This window comes from Oncorhynchus clarkii, chromosome 12, assembly GCF_045791955.1.
Source record: "Oncorhynchus clarkii lewisi isolate Uvic-CL-2024 chromosome 12, UVic_Ocla_1.0, whole genome shotgun sequence".
Taxonomy (NCBI): domain Eukaryota; kingdom Metazoa; phylum Chordata; class Actinopteri; order Salmoniformes; family Salmonidae; genus Oncorhynchus; species Oncorhynchus clarkii.
The window spans coordinates 30,098,185-30,114,737 of NC_092158.1; the positions used below are offsets into that span (position 1 = coordinate 30,098,185).

General features: G+C 41.0%; 2 protein-coding genes across 3 annotated transcripts; one reads left to right on the forward strand and one right to left on the reverse strand.

The window, feature by feature from the left end:
- The first annotated feature begins 788 nt into the window (after positions 1-788).
- Positions 789-7,032, forward strand: LOC139423020 (myelin proteolipid protein-like). Of its 2 annotated transcripts, none has more exons than XM_071174582.1 (7): positions 789-892; positions 3,418-3,604; positions 3,848-4,004; positions 4,384-4,561; positions 4,678-4,751; positions 4,951-5,016; positions 5,748-7,032. In XM_071174582.1, exons 1-7 carry the CDS (start codon positions 889-891, stop codon positions 5,820-5,822), a joined length of 741 nt encoding a protein of 246 aa, XP_071030683.1. In that variant the 5' UTR covers positions 789-888; the 3' UTR covers positions 5,823-7,032. The 2 variants fall into 2 exon arrangements, with proteins under 2 accessions (XP_071030683.1, XP_071030682.1); XM_071174581.1 differs by lacking the exon at positions 789-892 and adding an exon at positions 2,790-3,007.
- Positions 7,033-7,200: 168 nt separating this feature from the next.
- Positions 7,201-15,974, reverse strand: LOC139422438 (calphotin-like). Its single transcript, XM_071173615.1, has 8 exons — positions 15,940-15,974; positions 15,706-15,817; positions 15,372-15,512; positions 15,195-15,263; positions 8,984-10,132; positions 8,655-8,717; positions 7,729-7,831; positions 7,201-7,583 (listed from the first exon to the last, which is right to left on the reverse strand). The coding sequence occupies exons 1-8, from the start codon at positions 15,950-15,952 to the stop codon at positions 7,485-7,487; spliced, it is 1,749 nt and encodes a 582-aa protein (XP_071029716.1). The 5' UTR covers positions 15,953-15,974; the 3' UTR covers positions 7,201-7,484.
- Between the last annotated feature and the right edge of the window lie 579 nt (positions 15,975-16,553).

The window sequence follows — 16,553 nt, forward strand, 5'->3', positions numbered from 1 at the left end:
CACACATGATCACACATGATGATCACACCTACAGTAAAAAGGCCTACAGATCTGCTATCTTAATTTCACCCTGTTTCTCACAGCAGGAAAGTAATTATGCAGCAACAGGAAATCTGAATTATTATGTGGATTATAATTAATGTAGGGGTTGATACATTTTTTGTTAGGGCAAATCAAGTTTGACATTTCAGTGGAAATTACAAACTTTAGAAGCCTTTTAAAACCTCAAATACACTATAATTTGAATTTCTTCCTGCACAGGAAAATTCTCCGCAAAAACAGTGTTCAAATTAAGATAGTAGATCTGTATGCATAGGAATAGGATTGTATTTAGGGAAATTGTTATAAGGTTTCTGCTCTGGATTGGTGAATACAGGATGTCATACTCAGTCTAGGAGAAATTTTGAAAAATATGGCATATCTTTTGAAATGTGAAAGGATATGAAGTGCTGCTCATTGAGTTGTATCTGATTGCTAACATTTAAAATATGTAATAACTTACTCCTAAAATCCAAAGCCAATTTATAGGGAGACATGCCACAGCAATGTTTACGATGAAGTCTGCTGCAAGTGTACTACACAGAAAAGGCTATGTGTTTGTGTGAATTTGTTATGCATGAGAGTGACTGAAAAGCAAGGGTCTACGGGTCTTTGACCCCTGCACTGTCCTTAATGTTGAACCCAGGGCTGCATTAGTGATGGACAGTGGCTGAAAAGGGACTTTGTGTCTTTAAGATCTGCTGGTATCTGGGAGCTGAGGGTCTGTCTATTGTTGGTCAGACAAAAGCGTGAGTCAGATTCATATAGGAGTGGTGGGGAATAACTTCTCAAATCACAGTCACAAAGCCGCCAAGCTAAACCTCAATAACCCCATAGCTCTTTCTGAACATGGGTAAGTGGTTATCTAATTAGTTTTTAATATTTTCTATGACTATCTTAATAGTAAAAGTCTGTGGAATATAATTAATCTACTTTTGAAATATATATATATATTTTAGAAAATATAATTGTTGCTTCACTTGAGAACAATATGAAGGCTTGATTAATATTGTGATAATTGCTGGTTTTATTGCAAGTTGATTGTATGATTGTCTGATAAGATTATAATGTCCACTTGTGGGTACCTCATGGGTTATTCATAACACAACATTGGTAATATTGCAACATTATAAACATAGGCAGGATTGCTCAAATATTATTCCAGGTTGCACGTAGGTAATATTGTAGACTAAATAGTCAATTTGGAACATTTGAGATAAGCTAAGCTTATTGATACTCATTACTCAAAATATTGATTGCATTTCCTTGAAAACAAAGATTCAAATACATTCAGGATCATCATCTAATCAATGAGATTAAACTTCAAATACATTCAGGATCATCATCTAATCAATGAGATTAAACTTCAAATACATTCAGGATCATCATCTAATCAATGAGATTAAACTTCAAATACATTCAGGATCATCATCTAATCAATGAGATTAAAATTCAAATCGAACCAGCTCTCACACAGCTAATATCTGTAAAATATTTTCTAAAAGGTGGATTGAACTCATTGGGGTTCAGAGAGACAGAGGACCAGCGCAGGCTGCTGTCAGGGAGAGGTCATGCAAGGTCGATCACGTCAAAGGCTCTCACACTTCCAGTCTTGTTCAGGGCATAATTAACAAATTTGCATGGAGTCCTTTGATTCACGTGGTAGATCTGACTCTGGAGTCAGTTTAAGTCGACCAACTATTCCTCCTTCACTACTATTTCTTCAAACAAAATAGTTACTCTGCACTACAGTTGATTCAGATTTAGCATGATTTAAGGACTTAGTTTGGTATGATCCTTCAGTGGTATCTGTGCTGTGATTTTATTAATAGGTTATCGTGGCATTTCAAAGCACAGCTGAAGAGGGGGCGTCTGCAGCTGATGTAATTTCCAGGGACTCAAACAACTTTCCAGCTGTTGCTGTTTTTATTTAAATGGCAGTATATTTCATTAATATACTTTGTTTATTCCTACCAACTAAAATCACAGAAACCATAATATTACAGGAACATTTAGTCAGTGTGCAACAGTTTCTCAGTCATCTATTATGTATGATCATGACAGTGTTTGCCATTCCCGAATGGGGTTTGTAGATCATACAACTTTGATGAGCCACTTGGTTGTTGTTGTGAAGATATTTCAGTTTCCCCCCACCCATTCATTGTGCTTCCTCCCACCCTTGAACACTTGAACTGCAGTCCCCACCCCCTGCTGAAATAGACACTTATTCGCTGCCATAGTACCAGTCCCAGCCAGCTGTAGCTGTGGGCTGGACTGGGTGAGTAGCACTGACGTTGCCATCGGTACTGTGAGAATCCTGGTGGTGGAGATACTCCCCTGACCTCCGCCCCACCTGCCCAGGCACCCGATGGCTTGTTTATTAGATTGTTGGTGTGTGTGTGTGTGTGTGTGTGTGTGTGTGTGTGTGTGTGTGTGTGTGTGTGTGTGTGTGTGTGTGTGTGTGTGTGTGTGTGTGTGTGTGTGTGTGTGTGTGTGTGTGTGTGTGTGTGTGTGTGTGTGTGTGTGTGTGTGTGTGTGTGAGAGGTGGTGCTAGTGTGGTCTTTGTTTGTTTGACATCGCTGGCCTTTGTTCTCCTCCAATCCTAGCTATGACAAAGGGCACTGTGTATCCCGCCACAAAGACAGGCTCTCTCTCTAAGTCCCTGGAGCCCATCCCTCAGTGCCCTCTTCTCTCTCTCCTCTCTTGGTGACGCCTGTGGTGGCGTGTGGTGGTGAAAGAGGGTTGGACTCTGGAGAGAAGAGGGGCTGAACTGTAAGCTGTTGGCAGGAGCTGAGGAGCCTTTACACACGGATGAAACCAGTGCAGAGAGCTGTTCTTTAGTTGCAATATCCTGCAGAAGAGCCTTTAGCATCACTGATTCATAAACTCTTTGCTTGTTGTTGAGGAGCACAAGATCGAAAGCAGCAAATGTTTCCGGTCAGACAGCCTTGGCTTTGCAAAGCCCTAGGTGCATCTCTCTCTCTGATTCCTATACCAATACAGCCATTAACAGTCTGGATATTTCCTATCTGCTTCCCCAGCACAGCTTACATTGGAGGAAGTGTATGAGAGTGCTGTGAAGTCATTGGTGGCTGGTTTTGTATGGGCGCTTTAACGTTACTTGGTTGGATACGCTGCTCTGCTGCACTTGGTTTCGCTGTTGTGTTTCGCTAAAATGTTTCTGTTGCTTTCATGCCTGTTGATGGAAGTTGTTGGTGGATGTTGATGGATTTTCAGCAGAAACAGTGGGGTCTTTCTTTTCAACAGCTCCCCAAGTAGGGTGACTGACAGGTGTCTGGACTGTGGCGTAGATGTGCTGTGTGTTGGTGTGTGCGGTGTGTGCCGCCTGTGTGTTGATGTATTATGCCCCCTCACCAGGTTGTTATGATTGCTGTATCCACTGCCTGGGGGCAGTGCCCTACCCCTCCCTGGTGGCCACTCTGCTCTGCTTCACCGGCATGGCACTGTTCTGTGGCTGTGGGCACGAGGCACTGGCCAACACAGAGGTTCTCGCCGAGACTTACTTCGCTCGTAACATACAAGACTATGTTGTCCTGGCCTCGTTGTGAGTTGAGTGGTCCTTTTAATTGATGAGTAGAATTTTCTTCCTAGTAAGTGTTTGTATTTGTAGATAGGTTGTGGAAATCAAGCAACATAAATGTAAAGACTCTTACAGTAGTAGTAGTAGTAGTAGTAGTAGAAGTTAGTAGTAGTACCCCTTCCTTTAGGTAGGTTGAGAGCAGCCACCTCTCAACAGCAAATGTTTATATCTGACCTCTCCTTATTATGACCTGTCCTTGTCTCCCAGTATCAAGTACTTCCAGTACGTGATCTATGGCCTGGCCTCTTTCTTCTTCCTTTACTGCATCCTGCTGCTGGCCGAGGGATTCTACACCACCAGTGCCGTCAAGCAGACCTTCGGAGAGTTCCGGAGCACCAGATGTGGCCGCTGCCTTAGTCTGACGGTGAGTAGGGGAGTGGGAGAGAGAGAGGTGAGGGGGCAGGGGGGAGGAGGGAATGACGTCACCTCGCTGTTAGGTTGCTAAAATAATATTGACACTATAGCCTACTGTACTCTAGCTTGTAACCCACCCACTGCAATAGAGGTTGAAAAACAATCCATAAACAATTCATAGAGTAGTTAATTAATCATCAGTTAATTATCCATGAATCCCTCATATATTATGCTCTGGGGATATTAAGCTCATGTTAGAGTATTTACCCTCTGTGGTGGGGTATTACTGCAGTAATAAGGCCTCATGGGACATGTTGTGTCACATCCTGATTCCCTGGAATTTGACCAATAACTTCCTGTGACCTCCTACTCTGCTTCCTGCTACACAGTTCATCATTGTGACATACGTCCTGGCAGTGATCTGGCTGGCGGTGTTTGCCTTTACAGCCATACCCGTCTTCTTCTTCTTCAACATGGCACAGACCTGCCACACCATCAACATCCTGGCTGAGACGACACCCAGCATCAACCAGCATGGCTGGATCTGCATGGATGCCCGGCAGTATGGTACGTTTAGGATGGGCCCAGCCGGGCCACCTTATGTTATTTTCTTTTTAATACATTTTTTACATTTGAAATGTACTGTACTTCATTTCACATTAATGAGACAAGCTTCGCTTTAGGACTGCTGCCCTGGAATGCAATGCCAGGGAAGGCTTGTGGAATGACCTTGGCATCCATTTGCAAAACAAAAGAGGTGAGTTGGTGGTAGCTCTGTCTGACAATACAACTACTTTGAAAGAATGAATGTTCCTGGATTATGTAACCTTTAAACCGCAAAACACATTATCATTCTGCATAGCAATTCAATGTACAGTACATGCACTCTATGAGGCCCCTTTTTATAATGTGTACTAAAATGCATTTAATCATATTTGCATGTTTTGTCTCTGCAGTTCTTCATCACCTATGACCTATATATCGCTGCCTTTGCTGGTGCAGGGATCGCTCTCTTGGCTCTGGTGAGTAAGAACGTCCACCCAGAGACTGATGAGTCTATGGGGCCTGTCAACCTCTTGGTTTAAGTTCAGAGTATGATTTGATGGTAACAGTTTATAATAGCTATCCTTTATAAACCATTTATAAATTAGTAAATAAATAAACTATTCGCAGATTATTAATAGTTAAATATCAGTACATTACTGGTAACTATATTAGTTAAAAATTATAAAAATTATGTTTAACTAATGCAGTTACTAATAATGTACTAATAATTTGGTAATATTTAGTTCATTTATAAATGGCTTATAAAGGATAGTTATTGTAAAGTATTACCGACTTGAATTTTGCAGCTCCATCTGGCTTAGTTTAAGGCATACCACCAAAGAGGTATGGGGTTCATTTAAGGCTCTTTGGCAGAGAAGAATAATAACAGAGAAATAGACAAATGTATCATACTGTCCATCAGCACAGTAGCTAAGTCTTTATTGATTTTCAACAATGATTAAGATGACAAGACCAGCCAGGTCATAAGAGAAAAGCTCACCAATAGAGAACAGACTTAGTGTTATATAGGTGTAACTGTAGGGGCATATGGAAGTGATCAATGTGTGCAGGAAGAGAGATCAGCTTGTGAGGCTATTGAATAATTGTGTCATCTAAATGAAGCTGCAGTTTTGCAAAAACATATTTAGGATGTATTTCATTTTTTTAATAGTTTCTCTTTTGTCCCACTCTTCATCTTTCTCTCTAGTTTATGTATGTGGTAGCCACCACATATAACTATGCAGTCCTGCGGTTCCTGGGCAGGAAAGGGCTGCGCTGTTAAAAACTGTGCCCTTTCACGTCTCCATCACCCCATAGACTGGGCCTGAGGGGGGCAGTTACACATCACACCACTGAACTCCATCCATCCCCTGTGAGACACACCTGCAACCTGGATCCCCTACGTACTGCTGGCTGCTTCCCTGGAGGGCTCCAATTACTGACACATGGTTCATCTGACCATCTGGTTTATCACCTCAGCCTAGCCTCAGAGCCATACTTTATGTATTTCTGAGCACCTCCAAGATGTATGATACCTACTAATGGTCTAGTTACTTTAGACAGAAACTAAAGTAGGGAGGTTGGTCAAAGAAAAGGGGTGGGCTCAATCCATGACTGTATGATATTGTACGACCGCTATTCCATTCATAACATAACCTAATGTAACGTAATATATCATGCTAAATGGAGTGTCAAAGATTTACGTTGAGAATAATACAGATTGCCCTGAGACCACGTTGGGTCGTTATAACTTTAAGCCCCTCCCCCTGCTCACCAGTCTTATACCCGTGGTTCTCAGTCCAGACTCTCTGATGTCTGTTGCTAATTTTCACATTGGATGTAGCGTCTCTGATTTTGGTTCACACATTAAAAAAAAAAAAGCTTGTATAAAGTGTCAGACGCTATTGTCAGATTGCGGGCTCTATTTAGCTCTCTAAATCTGAGTGACTTGGAGAGATGGCTGCTCTCCATGCTAATCAGAACTAAGAAACCGACCCCAGTCGCCTTGCTTACTGATATGTATATAGATTGTGAACATGATCTAGCTCCTGTTGCTTTAGATTGTGTTAGTAAATGAGCTGTCCATTACTGTAACTAGAGAAAACAGCAGAATGTGCCAAAGTTCTCTACAACACTCAAGTGAAATGTGGGAGTGTAATGTGGGAGTCGCTCGTCTAAGTGTGTCAAAGCACTTACGGCAGCTTTTTTGCATTCACTCTTGATGTAGTACCTATTGTTTGTCCTTTTGACTGATTACTGTGTGTGGGGTGCAAGGAAACCCAATTCTATGGATGTGCTAAAGGTATAAGCTAAATAAGATACTCCGTTTTCATTCTCCATATGTATTAATGCTCTCTGCTTTTAAACTGTAGTGTTTGATTTCCAGGGGATTTCTGGCTGGTGAGTGGCCTGCAATGCTATTTACTGAATTGGGTGTGTATATAATGCTGTGTTGAATTGATTAGCAATTAAAATGTATCAAAGCCTTTGAACCCAAGGTATTAAAATATTGTGCTTCATTTCATTGTCATGCAAATGTCAAATGGTAAAACAAAACTTCCAGTGAGGTTGGGTAATATAATGCACAACAACAAACAAGACAAATGTTATTAGAAGTTAATTATTGACAAATTATGGAAACGGTCATAAATCATTTATATATTTTTTCTCATTAAAGATATACATGCCCTCCACATGATGAAAACACAATAAATGGGGAAAAAATAATTATTTGTTTACAGAAAAAAGTCTTACATTCACAAAAGAATGGAATTCAGTGTCAGGGAAGGAAAATTGATGATAACTCTGGAATTATAACGTCTTACAAAAAAAAATTGAACAGTGTTAGCAAGTAATCTGTCAAAATGGTTTTGTTGGTGACAGGGATGTTCCAGGGATGACACTGTTGTGCCCTCTGTGTCAAGGTGATGAGAAGCCCTGGGGCCTACATGGTTTTAATAAAGCAGCCATCACAGTGGATCACTCGCCCATGCACGAACATGGAGGTCGTCATGTCCCCCAAGGCCTTACTGCACAACCCGCACTGAAAAAATGAAATATTCCCCTCAGTATGGAGAGAGAGAGAAAGAGGACTAACATATCACCAAAAAACAAGTGTCATAATGTTCAGTTCACTGACAGATTTTTTTGAACAATGAGGTGTCTGGACAAGGGTTGGGGTGCTGTACCTTAAAACAGTCTGGGTGGCTGTAGATTTGTGGGTAATTGATTGTGATCTTGACATTTCCATCAATTGACTTGTCACAGTATGAACAAATGGCTTTGCCATCCCTGCAGGGGAGAGGGGAAGTTCATCAATATTGAGTACGGTCAAAACATCTCTTTCTTAAGTATAGAAAATACACTATGACCTTTGGAATGGCTAAAACAGACTCGATTGTAAAATAATTGGCAAAAAATATGTTTACTTTTACAGTGGTGGAAAAAGTACCCAACTGTCATACTTGAGTAAAAGTACAAAATACCTTAATAGAAAATGACTCACGTAAAAGTCACCCAGTAAAATTCTACTTGAGTAAAGGTATAAATCGTTTCAAATTCCTTATATTAAACAAACCAGATGGCACCATTGTCTTGTTTTTTTTATTTACAGAAAGCCACGAGCACACTCCAATACTCAGACATTTTTTACAATTGAAGCATTTGTGTTTAGTGAGTCTGCCATATCAGAGACAGTAGGGATGACCAGGGATGTTCTCTTGATAAGTGCATGAATTGGACCATTATCCTGTCCTGCTAAGCATTGAAAATGTAACGAGTACTTTTCGGTGTCAGGGAAAATGTATGGAGTAAAAAGTAAAATATTTTCTTAACGAATGTAGTGAGGTAAAAGTAAAAGTAGTCAAAAATATAAAAAGTTAAGTACAGATACCCAAAAAAAAACACTTAAGTAGTACTTTAAAGTGTTTTTACTTAAGTACTTTACACCACTGTACTTTTATGAGGAGAAATGTGCATCCTGCAATGTGTAGTATTATGCTGGTGTAATTATTGGTGTAATATAAAAAAAACTGTCTTCCCCTTTACTCATAGTAAAGGTGTTTTCCTTTTAGGCCTACTATAGTCTGAACATGGACAGAATGACAACACTTACTTGGTGTGACGAAAGTCATGGACTATCTGATGCTGTGGTTCAGCATCCTCCTGTTGCTGAATGCTGAAACAGTACAGAAACAAATAGACACTGAAATTGCACTGCCCAAATGTAGAAAATGTACATACCATGCAAGTGTCTTACTGCATTACTACTGCATGTATTGAATGTATGTATGCATGTATCAAATAACTTAAAGGGTAAATGTACATTTGAAATGTGTGCTTGTTTACTGTACTGATTAACTTATCTGCTCAAATTACTTTAAAATAATTGTATTGTCTCTAATAGGAAAAGATTAGGACAACTTAATATGAGGGCAGACTCACAGTGATGGAACCTGACCCCCACAAGGGGATGGTGTAGGTTCTGATGCAGGTGCTATTATATCATCTGCCACGACTTCAGCAGCGGGTAGCTCCACGTCTAATGCCTCCTCAAGTTCAATAGCAGCTGATAATTCCTGAACAACTTCAACAGCTGCTTCAGCCACAGCTTCAGCTTCAATGATGGGTTCAGATGTTGACTCCTCAACTACAGGTTTAACTGCAGCCACAGGCTCAACTACAGGTTTAACTGCAGCCACAGGCTCAACTACAGGTTTAACTGCAGATAAAGGGTCAACTACAGGTTTAACTGCAGATACAGGGTCAACTACAGGTTTAACTGCAGCCACAGGCTCAACTACAGGTTTAACTACAGCCACAGGCTCAATTACAGGTTTAACTACAGCCACAGGCTCAACTACAGGTTTAACTGCAGCCACAGGCTCAACTACAGGTTTAACTGCAGCCACAGGCTCAACTACAGGTTTAACTGCAGCCACAGGCTCAACTACAGGTTTAACTGCAGCCACAGGCTCAACTACAGGTTTAACTGCAGCCACAGGCTCAACTACAGGTTTAACTGCAGCCACAGGCTCAACTACAGGTTTAACTGCAGCCACAGGCTCAACTGCAGGTTTAACTGTAGCCACAGGCTCAACTGCAGGTTTAACTGTAGCCACAGGCTCAACTACAGGTTTAACTGCAACCACAGGCTCAACTACAGGTTTAACTGCAACCACAGGCTCAACTACAAGTTCAATTGCCTCCACAGCCGCTGGCCTAACTGCAGGTTCTTCAGAAACACTGTCAACAGGTTTCACTACAGGTTCTAAGACTGATTCTACAGCAGCCTCTTCTGATTGAATTTCACTTGCTGGTTCCACTGTGGGTCCCACGGTGGGTTCTGCAGTGAGTTTTGCGATGAGTTCTCCATCAGCTTCTTCCACAGATGCAGGTTCCTCAGTCGTTGTCTCAGAGGGCTCTGCTGCCTCTGGTTGGTCAGTAGGTGCATCTACAGATTTTCTATCTGCTGGTTCATTTACAGATTCCTGCACTGCAGGTTGTTCCACAGGTTTCCCAAGAGATTTGTATTTTGATTCTGCTGTTGGTGGGTCCGACTCCTCCACAGCTTCTGACAACTCTTCAGGCCTACTGTAAATCAGTCACGCAGAATTAGCACTTAAATACGCTTTATGGCAGTAACTGATTCAAGCACCCATTATACTACTTCTGTCAGGGTGAACAACAGCACCTGCTATCTATATTTCTCCTCAATTATATTCTAAATGTGCACAAAATCTATTATTGCATAAAACAAAGTAAGGTAACATTCATTTTAATGGAGCTGGGGATGTGCTTGGCTACTTCATAGTGAATACATTAACCCCTTACCCTCCTGGGAAATTGCCTATATGGATAGGGCTAGATTGAGAAAAAAAAATTACAGGAAAAATATGGAAATTATATACATAACCATGGTAGCAATTCAAAGGGAGATTATGGCAAGATTATTAGGCTAAAGGTGAGGACACAACAGTTAACCTGACACAAGACTGAATCCAAACATTACACTTGATTTTATGTGCATTTTACATTTACTGTATTTTTAGCCGCATTTGATGATAACGAAATCTGAAAATACTCTGGATACATTCAGTAACATGATAAGAATATTATTGGGAAATTTAGGGTAGGTGCAACATAAGACAAAACAATTACAAGAGTTTGAGTGAGAGGTCTAACTGGTGGCCACACCTCTCCATAGTGTGCACAGTTCATAAGTCATTTCAATGCACTTTCATGACTCAAAGAAGAGTCTTCAACTAAACTCAGCAAAAAAAGAAACTGTTGACACTGTCAACTGTGTTTATTTTCAGCAAACTTAACATGTGTAAATATTTGTATGAACATAAGATTCAGCAACTGAGACAAAAACTGAACAAGTTCCACAGACATGTGACTAACAGAAATGGAATAATGTTTCCCTAAACAAAGGGGGGCTCAAAATCAAAAGTAACAGTCAGTATCTGGTGTGGCCACCAGCTGCATTAAGTACTGCAGTGCATCTCCTCCTCATGGACTGCACCAGATTTCCCCGTTCTTGCTGTGAGATGTTACCCCACTCTTCCACCAAGGCGCCTGCAAGTTCCCTGACATTTCTGGAGGGGGGAATGGCCCTAGCCCTCACCCTCCGATTCAACAGGTCCCAGACGTGCTCAATGGGATTGAGATCTGGGCTCTTCGCTGGCCATGGCAGAACACTAACATTCCTGTCTTGCAGGAAATCATGTACAGAACGAGCAGTATGGCTGGTGGCATTGTCATGCTAGAGGGTAATGTCAGGATGAGCTTGCAGGAAGCGTACCACATGAGGGAGGAGGATGTCTTCCCTGTAATGCACAGCGTTGAGACTGTATGCAATGACAACAAGCTCAGTCCGATGATGCTGTGACACACCGCCCCAGACCATGACGGACCCTCCACCTCCAAATCGATCCCGCTCCAGAGTACAGGCCTCGGTGTAACTCTCATTCCTTCAAAGATAAACACGAATCCAACCATCACCCCTGGTGAGACAAAACCACACTTTTTGCCAGTCCTGTCTGGTCCAGTGACGGTGGGTTTGTGCCCATAGGTGACGTTGTTGGCGGTGATGTCAGATGATGACCTGCCTTACAACAGGCCTACAAGCCCTCAGTCTAGCATCTCTCAGCCTATTGCGGACAGTCTGAGCACTGATGGAGGGATTGTGCGTTCCTGGTATAACTCGGGCAGTTTTTGTTGCCATCCTGTACCTGTCCCGCAGGTGTGATGTTCGGATGTACCGATCCTGTGCAGGTGTTGTTACAAGTGGTCTGCCACTGCGAGGACGATCAGCTGTCCGTCCTGTCTCCTGGGCATAATTTTAAAGCATGTTATATTAACCAACATGACTAGCTAAATTATAAAATACAATCTTACAGTGCTAGGCTTTCACTAGAAAATTCAGAGAAGCAGATCATAATTTTGGTGCGCATAGAATGGAGTCATGACTCGTGTGCATTTAGATGTGTGGTCCGCTTAACATTTTCTTCACAATACAATAAACATAGGCTCAATCTGTTAAGGACAAACCAGGGTATAATGCCATGTCACCTTGTAACTGTGCGTCAAAACATAGTGATCATAAATGTTGACACTGTATATTACATGAGTTTTATCATATGGAAATGTGAAGTGCACATTTGGACTCAAGGGTGTTTGGCTTGCTTGTATGATATCAAAGCAGTATTTATTATCTCAATGTCTCATCTTTCAAAATACATCGAGTCCTCACTCAGCATTTTCCCCACTCAGACAACAAAATATTTGCAAAAGTTGCCCAATTAGCGGGAGGGATGAGAGACCCTGTGCTCCGATGTCATGAATAGTATGTTACTGTACAGTCACTGCTTTCCAATTTAGGAACTTATCAGTGTCCAAATCTACCATTTTCGACCCCTATACAGATACGAGTGTAAAGTGCTAGAGATAAGTTGATGTTATGTCCCAGGGTGATGGAAAGATACTCAGTCGGGATCACAGCAGCGACATCAATCGGAGTGGATGCAATTTCAGAGAGAGAGAGAGAGAGAGAGAGAGAGAGAGAGAGAGAGAGAGAGAGAGAGAGAGAGAGAGAGAGAGAGAGAGAGAGAGAGAGAGAGAGAGAGAGAGAGAGAGAGAGAGAGAGAGAGAGAGAGAGAGAGAGAGAGAGAGAGAGAGAGAGAGAGAGAGAGAGAGAGAGAGAGAGAGAGAGAGAGAGAGAGTATATTTTCTATCAGGAAAACATTACCTTATAGGGAAAGGGAAATGTGACTGGCTGATTTTGAATGGTGGGGGGCTCGTTGGGGAATCCAGAGATCTAAAAAGGTAAGAGAAAAGACATACCCTAAGATAACTTGCATGTCGGAACTAAACTACCGGTCAAAAGTTTTAGAACACCTACTCATGCAAGGGTTTTTCTTAATTTTTTACTATTTTCTACATTATAGAATAATATTGAAGACGTCAAAACTATGAAATAACACATATGGAATCATAGGGAAGCAAAAAAAGTGTTAAACAAATAAAAATATATTTTATATTTGATTCTTCAAATAGCCACCCGTTGCCTTGACAGCCTTGAACACTCTTCGCATTCTCTCAACCAGCTTCACGAGGTAGTCACCTGGAATGCATTTCAATTAACAGGTGTGCCTTCTTAAAAGGTCATTTGTGCAATTTCTTTCCTTCTTAATGCGTTTGAGCCAATCAGTTGTGTTGTGACAAGGTAGGGGGGTATACAGAAGATAGTCCCATTTGGTAAAAGACCAAGTCCATATTATGGCAAGAACAGCTCAAACAAGCAAAGAGAAATGACAATCCATCATTACTTTAAGACATGAAGGTCAGTCAATACGGAAAATTTCAAGAACTTTGAAAGTTTCTTCAAGTGCAGTCGCAAAACCCATCAAGCGCTATGATGCAACTGGCTATCATGAGGACCGCCACAGGAATGGAAGACCCAGAGTTACCTCTGCTGCAGAGAATAAGTTCCTTAGAGTTACCAGCCTCAGTCATTGCAGCCCAAATAAATGCTTCACATCTCAACATCAACTGTTCAGAGGAGACTGTGTGACTCAGGCCTTCATGGTCGAATTGCTGCAAAGAAACCACTACTAAAGGACACCAATAAGAAGAACAGACTTGCTTAGATCAAGAAACACGAGCAACGGACATTAGACCGGTAGAATTTGGTCCTTTGGTCTGGAGTCCAAATTTGAGAGTTTTGGTTCTAACCACCGTGTCTTTGTGGGATGCGGTGTGGGTGAACGGATGATCTCTGCATGTGTATTTCCCACCGGAAAGTATGGAGGAGGTGTTATGGTGTGGCGGTGCTTTGCTGGTGACACTGTCTGTGATTTATTAACCTCTCTTGGGTAGGAGGCAGTATTTTCACGTCCGGATGAAAAGCGTGCCCAAAGTAAACTCCCTGTTACTCAGACCCAGAAGCTAGGATATGCATATAATTGGTAGATTTGGATCGAAAACACTAATGTTTCTAAAACTTAAAATGTATGTCTGAGTAATAACAGAACTGATATGGCAGGCAAAACCCAGAGTACAAACCATCCCAAAAACAAACAAAAAATCTCCCTACCAATGTTTTCAATGGCTGTCACTTTTATTATAAGGTGAAATCCTCCCATATTGCAGTTCCTAGGGCTTCCACTAGATGTCAACAGTCTAAAGAAAGAGTTTCATGCTGTTTTTTGGAAAAATTAGCCAGAAATTGTAATTTTCTAGATGGCTCCCATTTTGGCTGTACAGTTTCCAAGCGCGTGGAAGAGAGCGTTTTGGTATTTTTCTCCGGTAAAGACAATAACAATTCTCCGTCTTAAATTGTATAGTTTTGTCACGTATTAAGGTACCTAAGGTTTGATTATAAATGTTGTTTGACTTGTTTGGAAAAGTTTATTAGTAGCGTTTGTGATTCATTTTGTATGCATTTTGATGGAGGGAAACTGGGTGGATTATTGACTGAAGCAGTTTTTATGGCTATAAAGGACATTATCAAACAAAAGGACCATTTGTGATGTATCTGGGACCTTTTGGAGTGCCAACAGAAGAAGATCAAAGGTAAGGTATTTATTATATCGCCATTTCTGACTTTCGTGGCGCACCTGCCTGGTTGAAATATGTTTTTCATGCTTTTGTATGCGGGGCACTGTCCTCAGATAACCGCATGGTGTGCTTTCGCCATAAAGCCTTTTTGAAATCTGACACAGCGGCTGGATTAACAAGAAGTTAAGCTTTATTTTGATGTATTACACTTGTGATTTTATGAAAGTTAAATATTTATAATTCTGTAGTTTGAATTTAGTGCTCTGCAATTTCACCGGATGTTGGCCAGGTGGGATGCTACCGTCCCACCTGCCCATAAGAAGTTAAGAATTCAAGGCACACTTAACCAGCATTGCTACCACAGCATTCTGCAGCGATACGCCATCCCATCTGGTTTGATTTGTTTAACACTTTTTGGGTTACTACATGATTCCACAATGATACTGGGAAGAGATAAACAATATGCTATTCATATGTTACAAGTAAAAAGACTCAGCTACTGAGTTTTATGGGTAGATCTAAAAAAATATATATTGTGTAAATATACATACAAATAAACATTAAAACACTACACTAAAACACAAACACCCACTCAAATTTCTTAGCTGCTGAGAGGACATAGGACTTTGCCAGGGGTCTGACCCTGCTAGATGTCAATGACCTACAGAAGAGAAGAAAGAGGTAATTAAGTTATGACATGTTATTACACTTTAATAACTGTCTAATACTGATTCATCACATGCACAGTCAAAGGTAATTACCCTCTTACCATTTGGTGATTTCCTCAGGGGTCAGTGGGTCAACGTCTGGTGTCACTGTAGGACTGTAGGGGTTGCATGGAGCAAGAGAGGTAACAGGGCTGGATTCAGCTGAGAAGAGACCAGTGGGTTTCTTTGGAAGTTCTGGCTTACTTGAGAGAAGAAAATAGTGGGGTTGTGGAATGTTAGTTCCAAATAGACTAGCGCCATAAATATAAAATCTGACTCAATTGTTGATTGCAATTAACGCTTTAGATAAATCATTAATGTCTTAGACAAAGATAAATGTGCCTCCATTGTCTCCTAAAACATCAAGTGGGTGGATTTTGGTTTGGAATGGGTTACCGTGGTTTTCCCTCTTCTTCATCTGGGTCTGTCACTCTACGGATCCAGCTGCCGTCTCCCTTGAGGGAAGTACGCACCTTCATGGTTCGAACCACCTGTGCTCTGTTAACTTCTACAACACACACAACACATACACTTTATATTATTCTGTGTTTTGATATACCACAATTGCTCATGATGGAGCAGTGATGTTTTATATAGTGTTTAGTTACAGAGTTATGTAGCTCAACACACCCTTGGTGGCCATGGTCCAGTCCAAATCTCTGCTTCCTATTGAAACAAAGAACACGGTTGTTGGGTAATTGTGTGGGGATCATAGTATGTACAGAACAGAAGTCTGTATGTACTAAATATATATTGCATTAGAAAAAGGTATAACCAAAGGCACTTCAGCCCAGCTTAAACAAAAAAGGGGAATCAGTTGCTAGACTGAAGGATTTGAAAATCCAAAAAACATTCCTTCCCCCAGGATACTTCAACTGGTGACTAACCGGGAGAACAAAGAAAAAAGAGCACACTGGTACTGCGTAAATCTAATAGATTTATTGACTGGACAAACAAACAATATGCTTGAGTTTCGGCCTTAATCACCTTCATCAGAGCCTTGAGAAGGAAAATAGTGGGAGGCACCTACAGTTGAAGTCGGAAGTTTACATACACCTTAGCCAAATACATTTAAACTCAGTTTTTCACAATTCCTGACATTTAATCCTAGTAAAAATGCTCTGTCTTAGGTCAGTTAGGATCACCACTTTATTTTAAGAATCTGAAATGTCAGAATAATAGTATAATTAATTCTTTATTTCAGCTCTTATTTATTTCATCACATTCCCAGTGGGTCAGAAGTT

Excerpts from the sequence above, each read along its gene's own strand:
- LOC139422438 (XM_071173615.1), bottom strand. Across the intron at positions 8,718-8,983 it reads GGGGGTCAGGTTCCATCACT|CATTCAGCAACAGGAGGATG; the intron begins GTGAGTCTGCCC and ends GTACTGTTTCAG. Across the intron at positions 7,832-8,654 it reads CATGACTTTCGTCACACCAA|GGATGGCAAAGCCATTTGTT; the intron begins GTAAGTGTTGTC and ends TCTCCCCTGCAG.
- LOC139423020 (XM_071174581.1), top strand. The coding sequence starts at position 2,968 with ATGTTTCCGGTCAGACAGCCTTGGCTTTGCAAAGCCCTAG. Across the intron at positions 4,562-4,677 it reads CATGGATGCCCGGCAGTATG|GACTGCTGCCCTGGAATGCA; the intron begins GTACGTTTAGGA and ends GCTTCGCTTTAG. Across the intron at positions 4,752-4,950 it reads CCATTTGCAAAACAAAAGAG|TTCTTCATCACCTATGACCT; the intron begins GTGAGTTGGTGG and ends TTGTCTCTGCAG.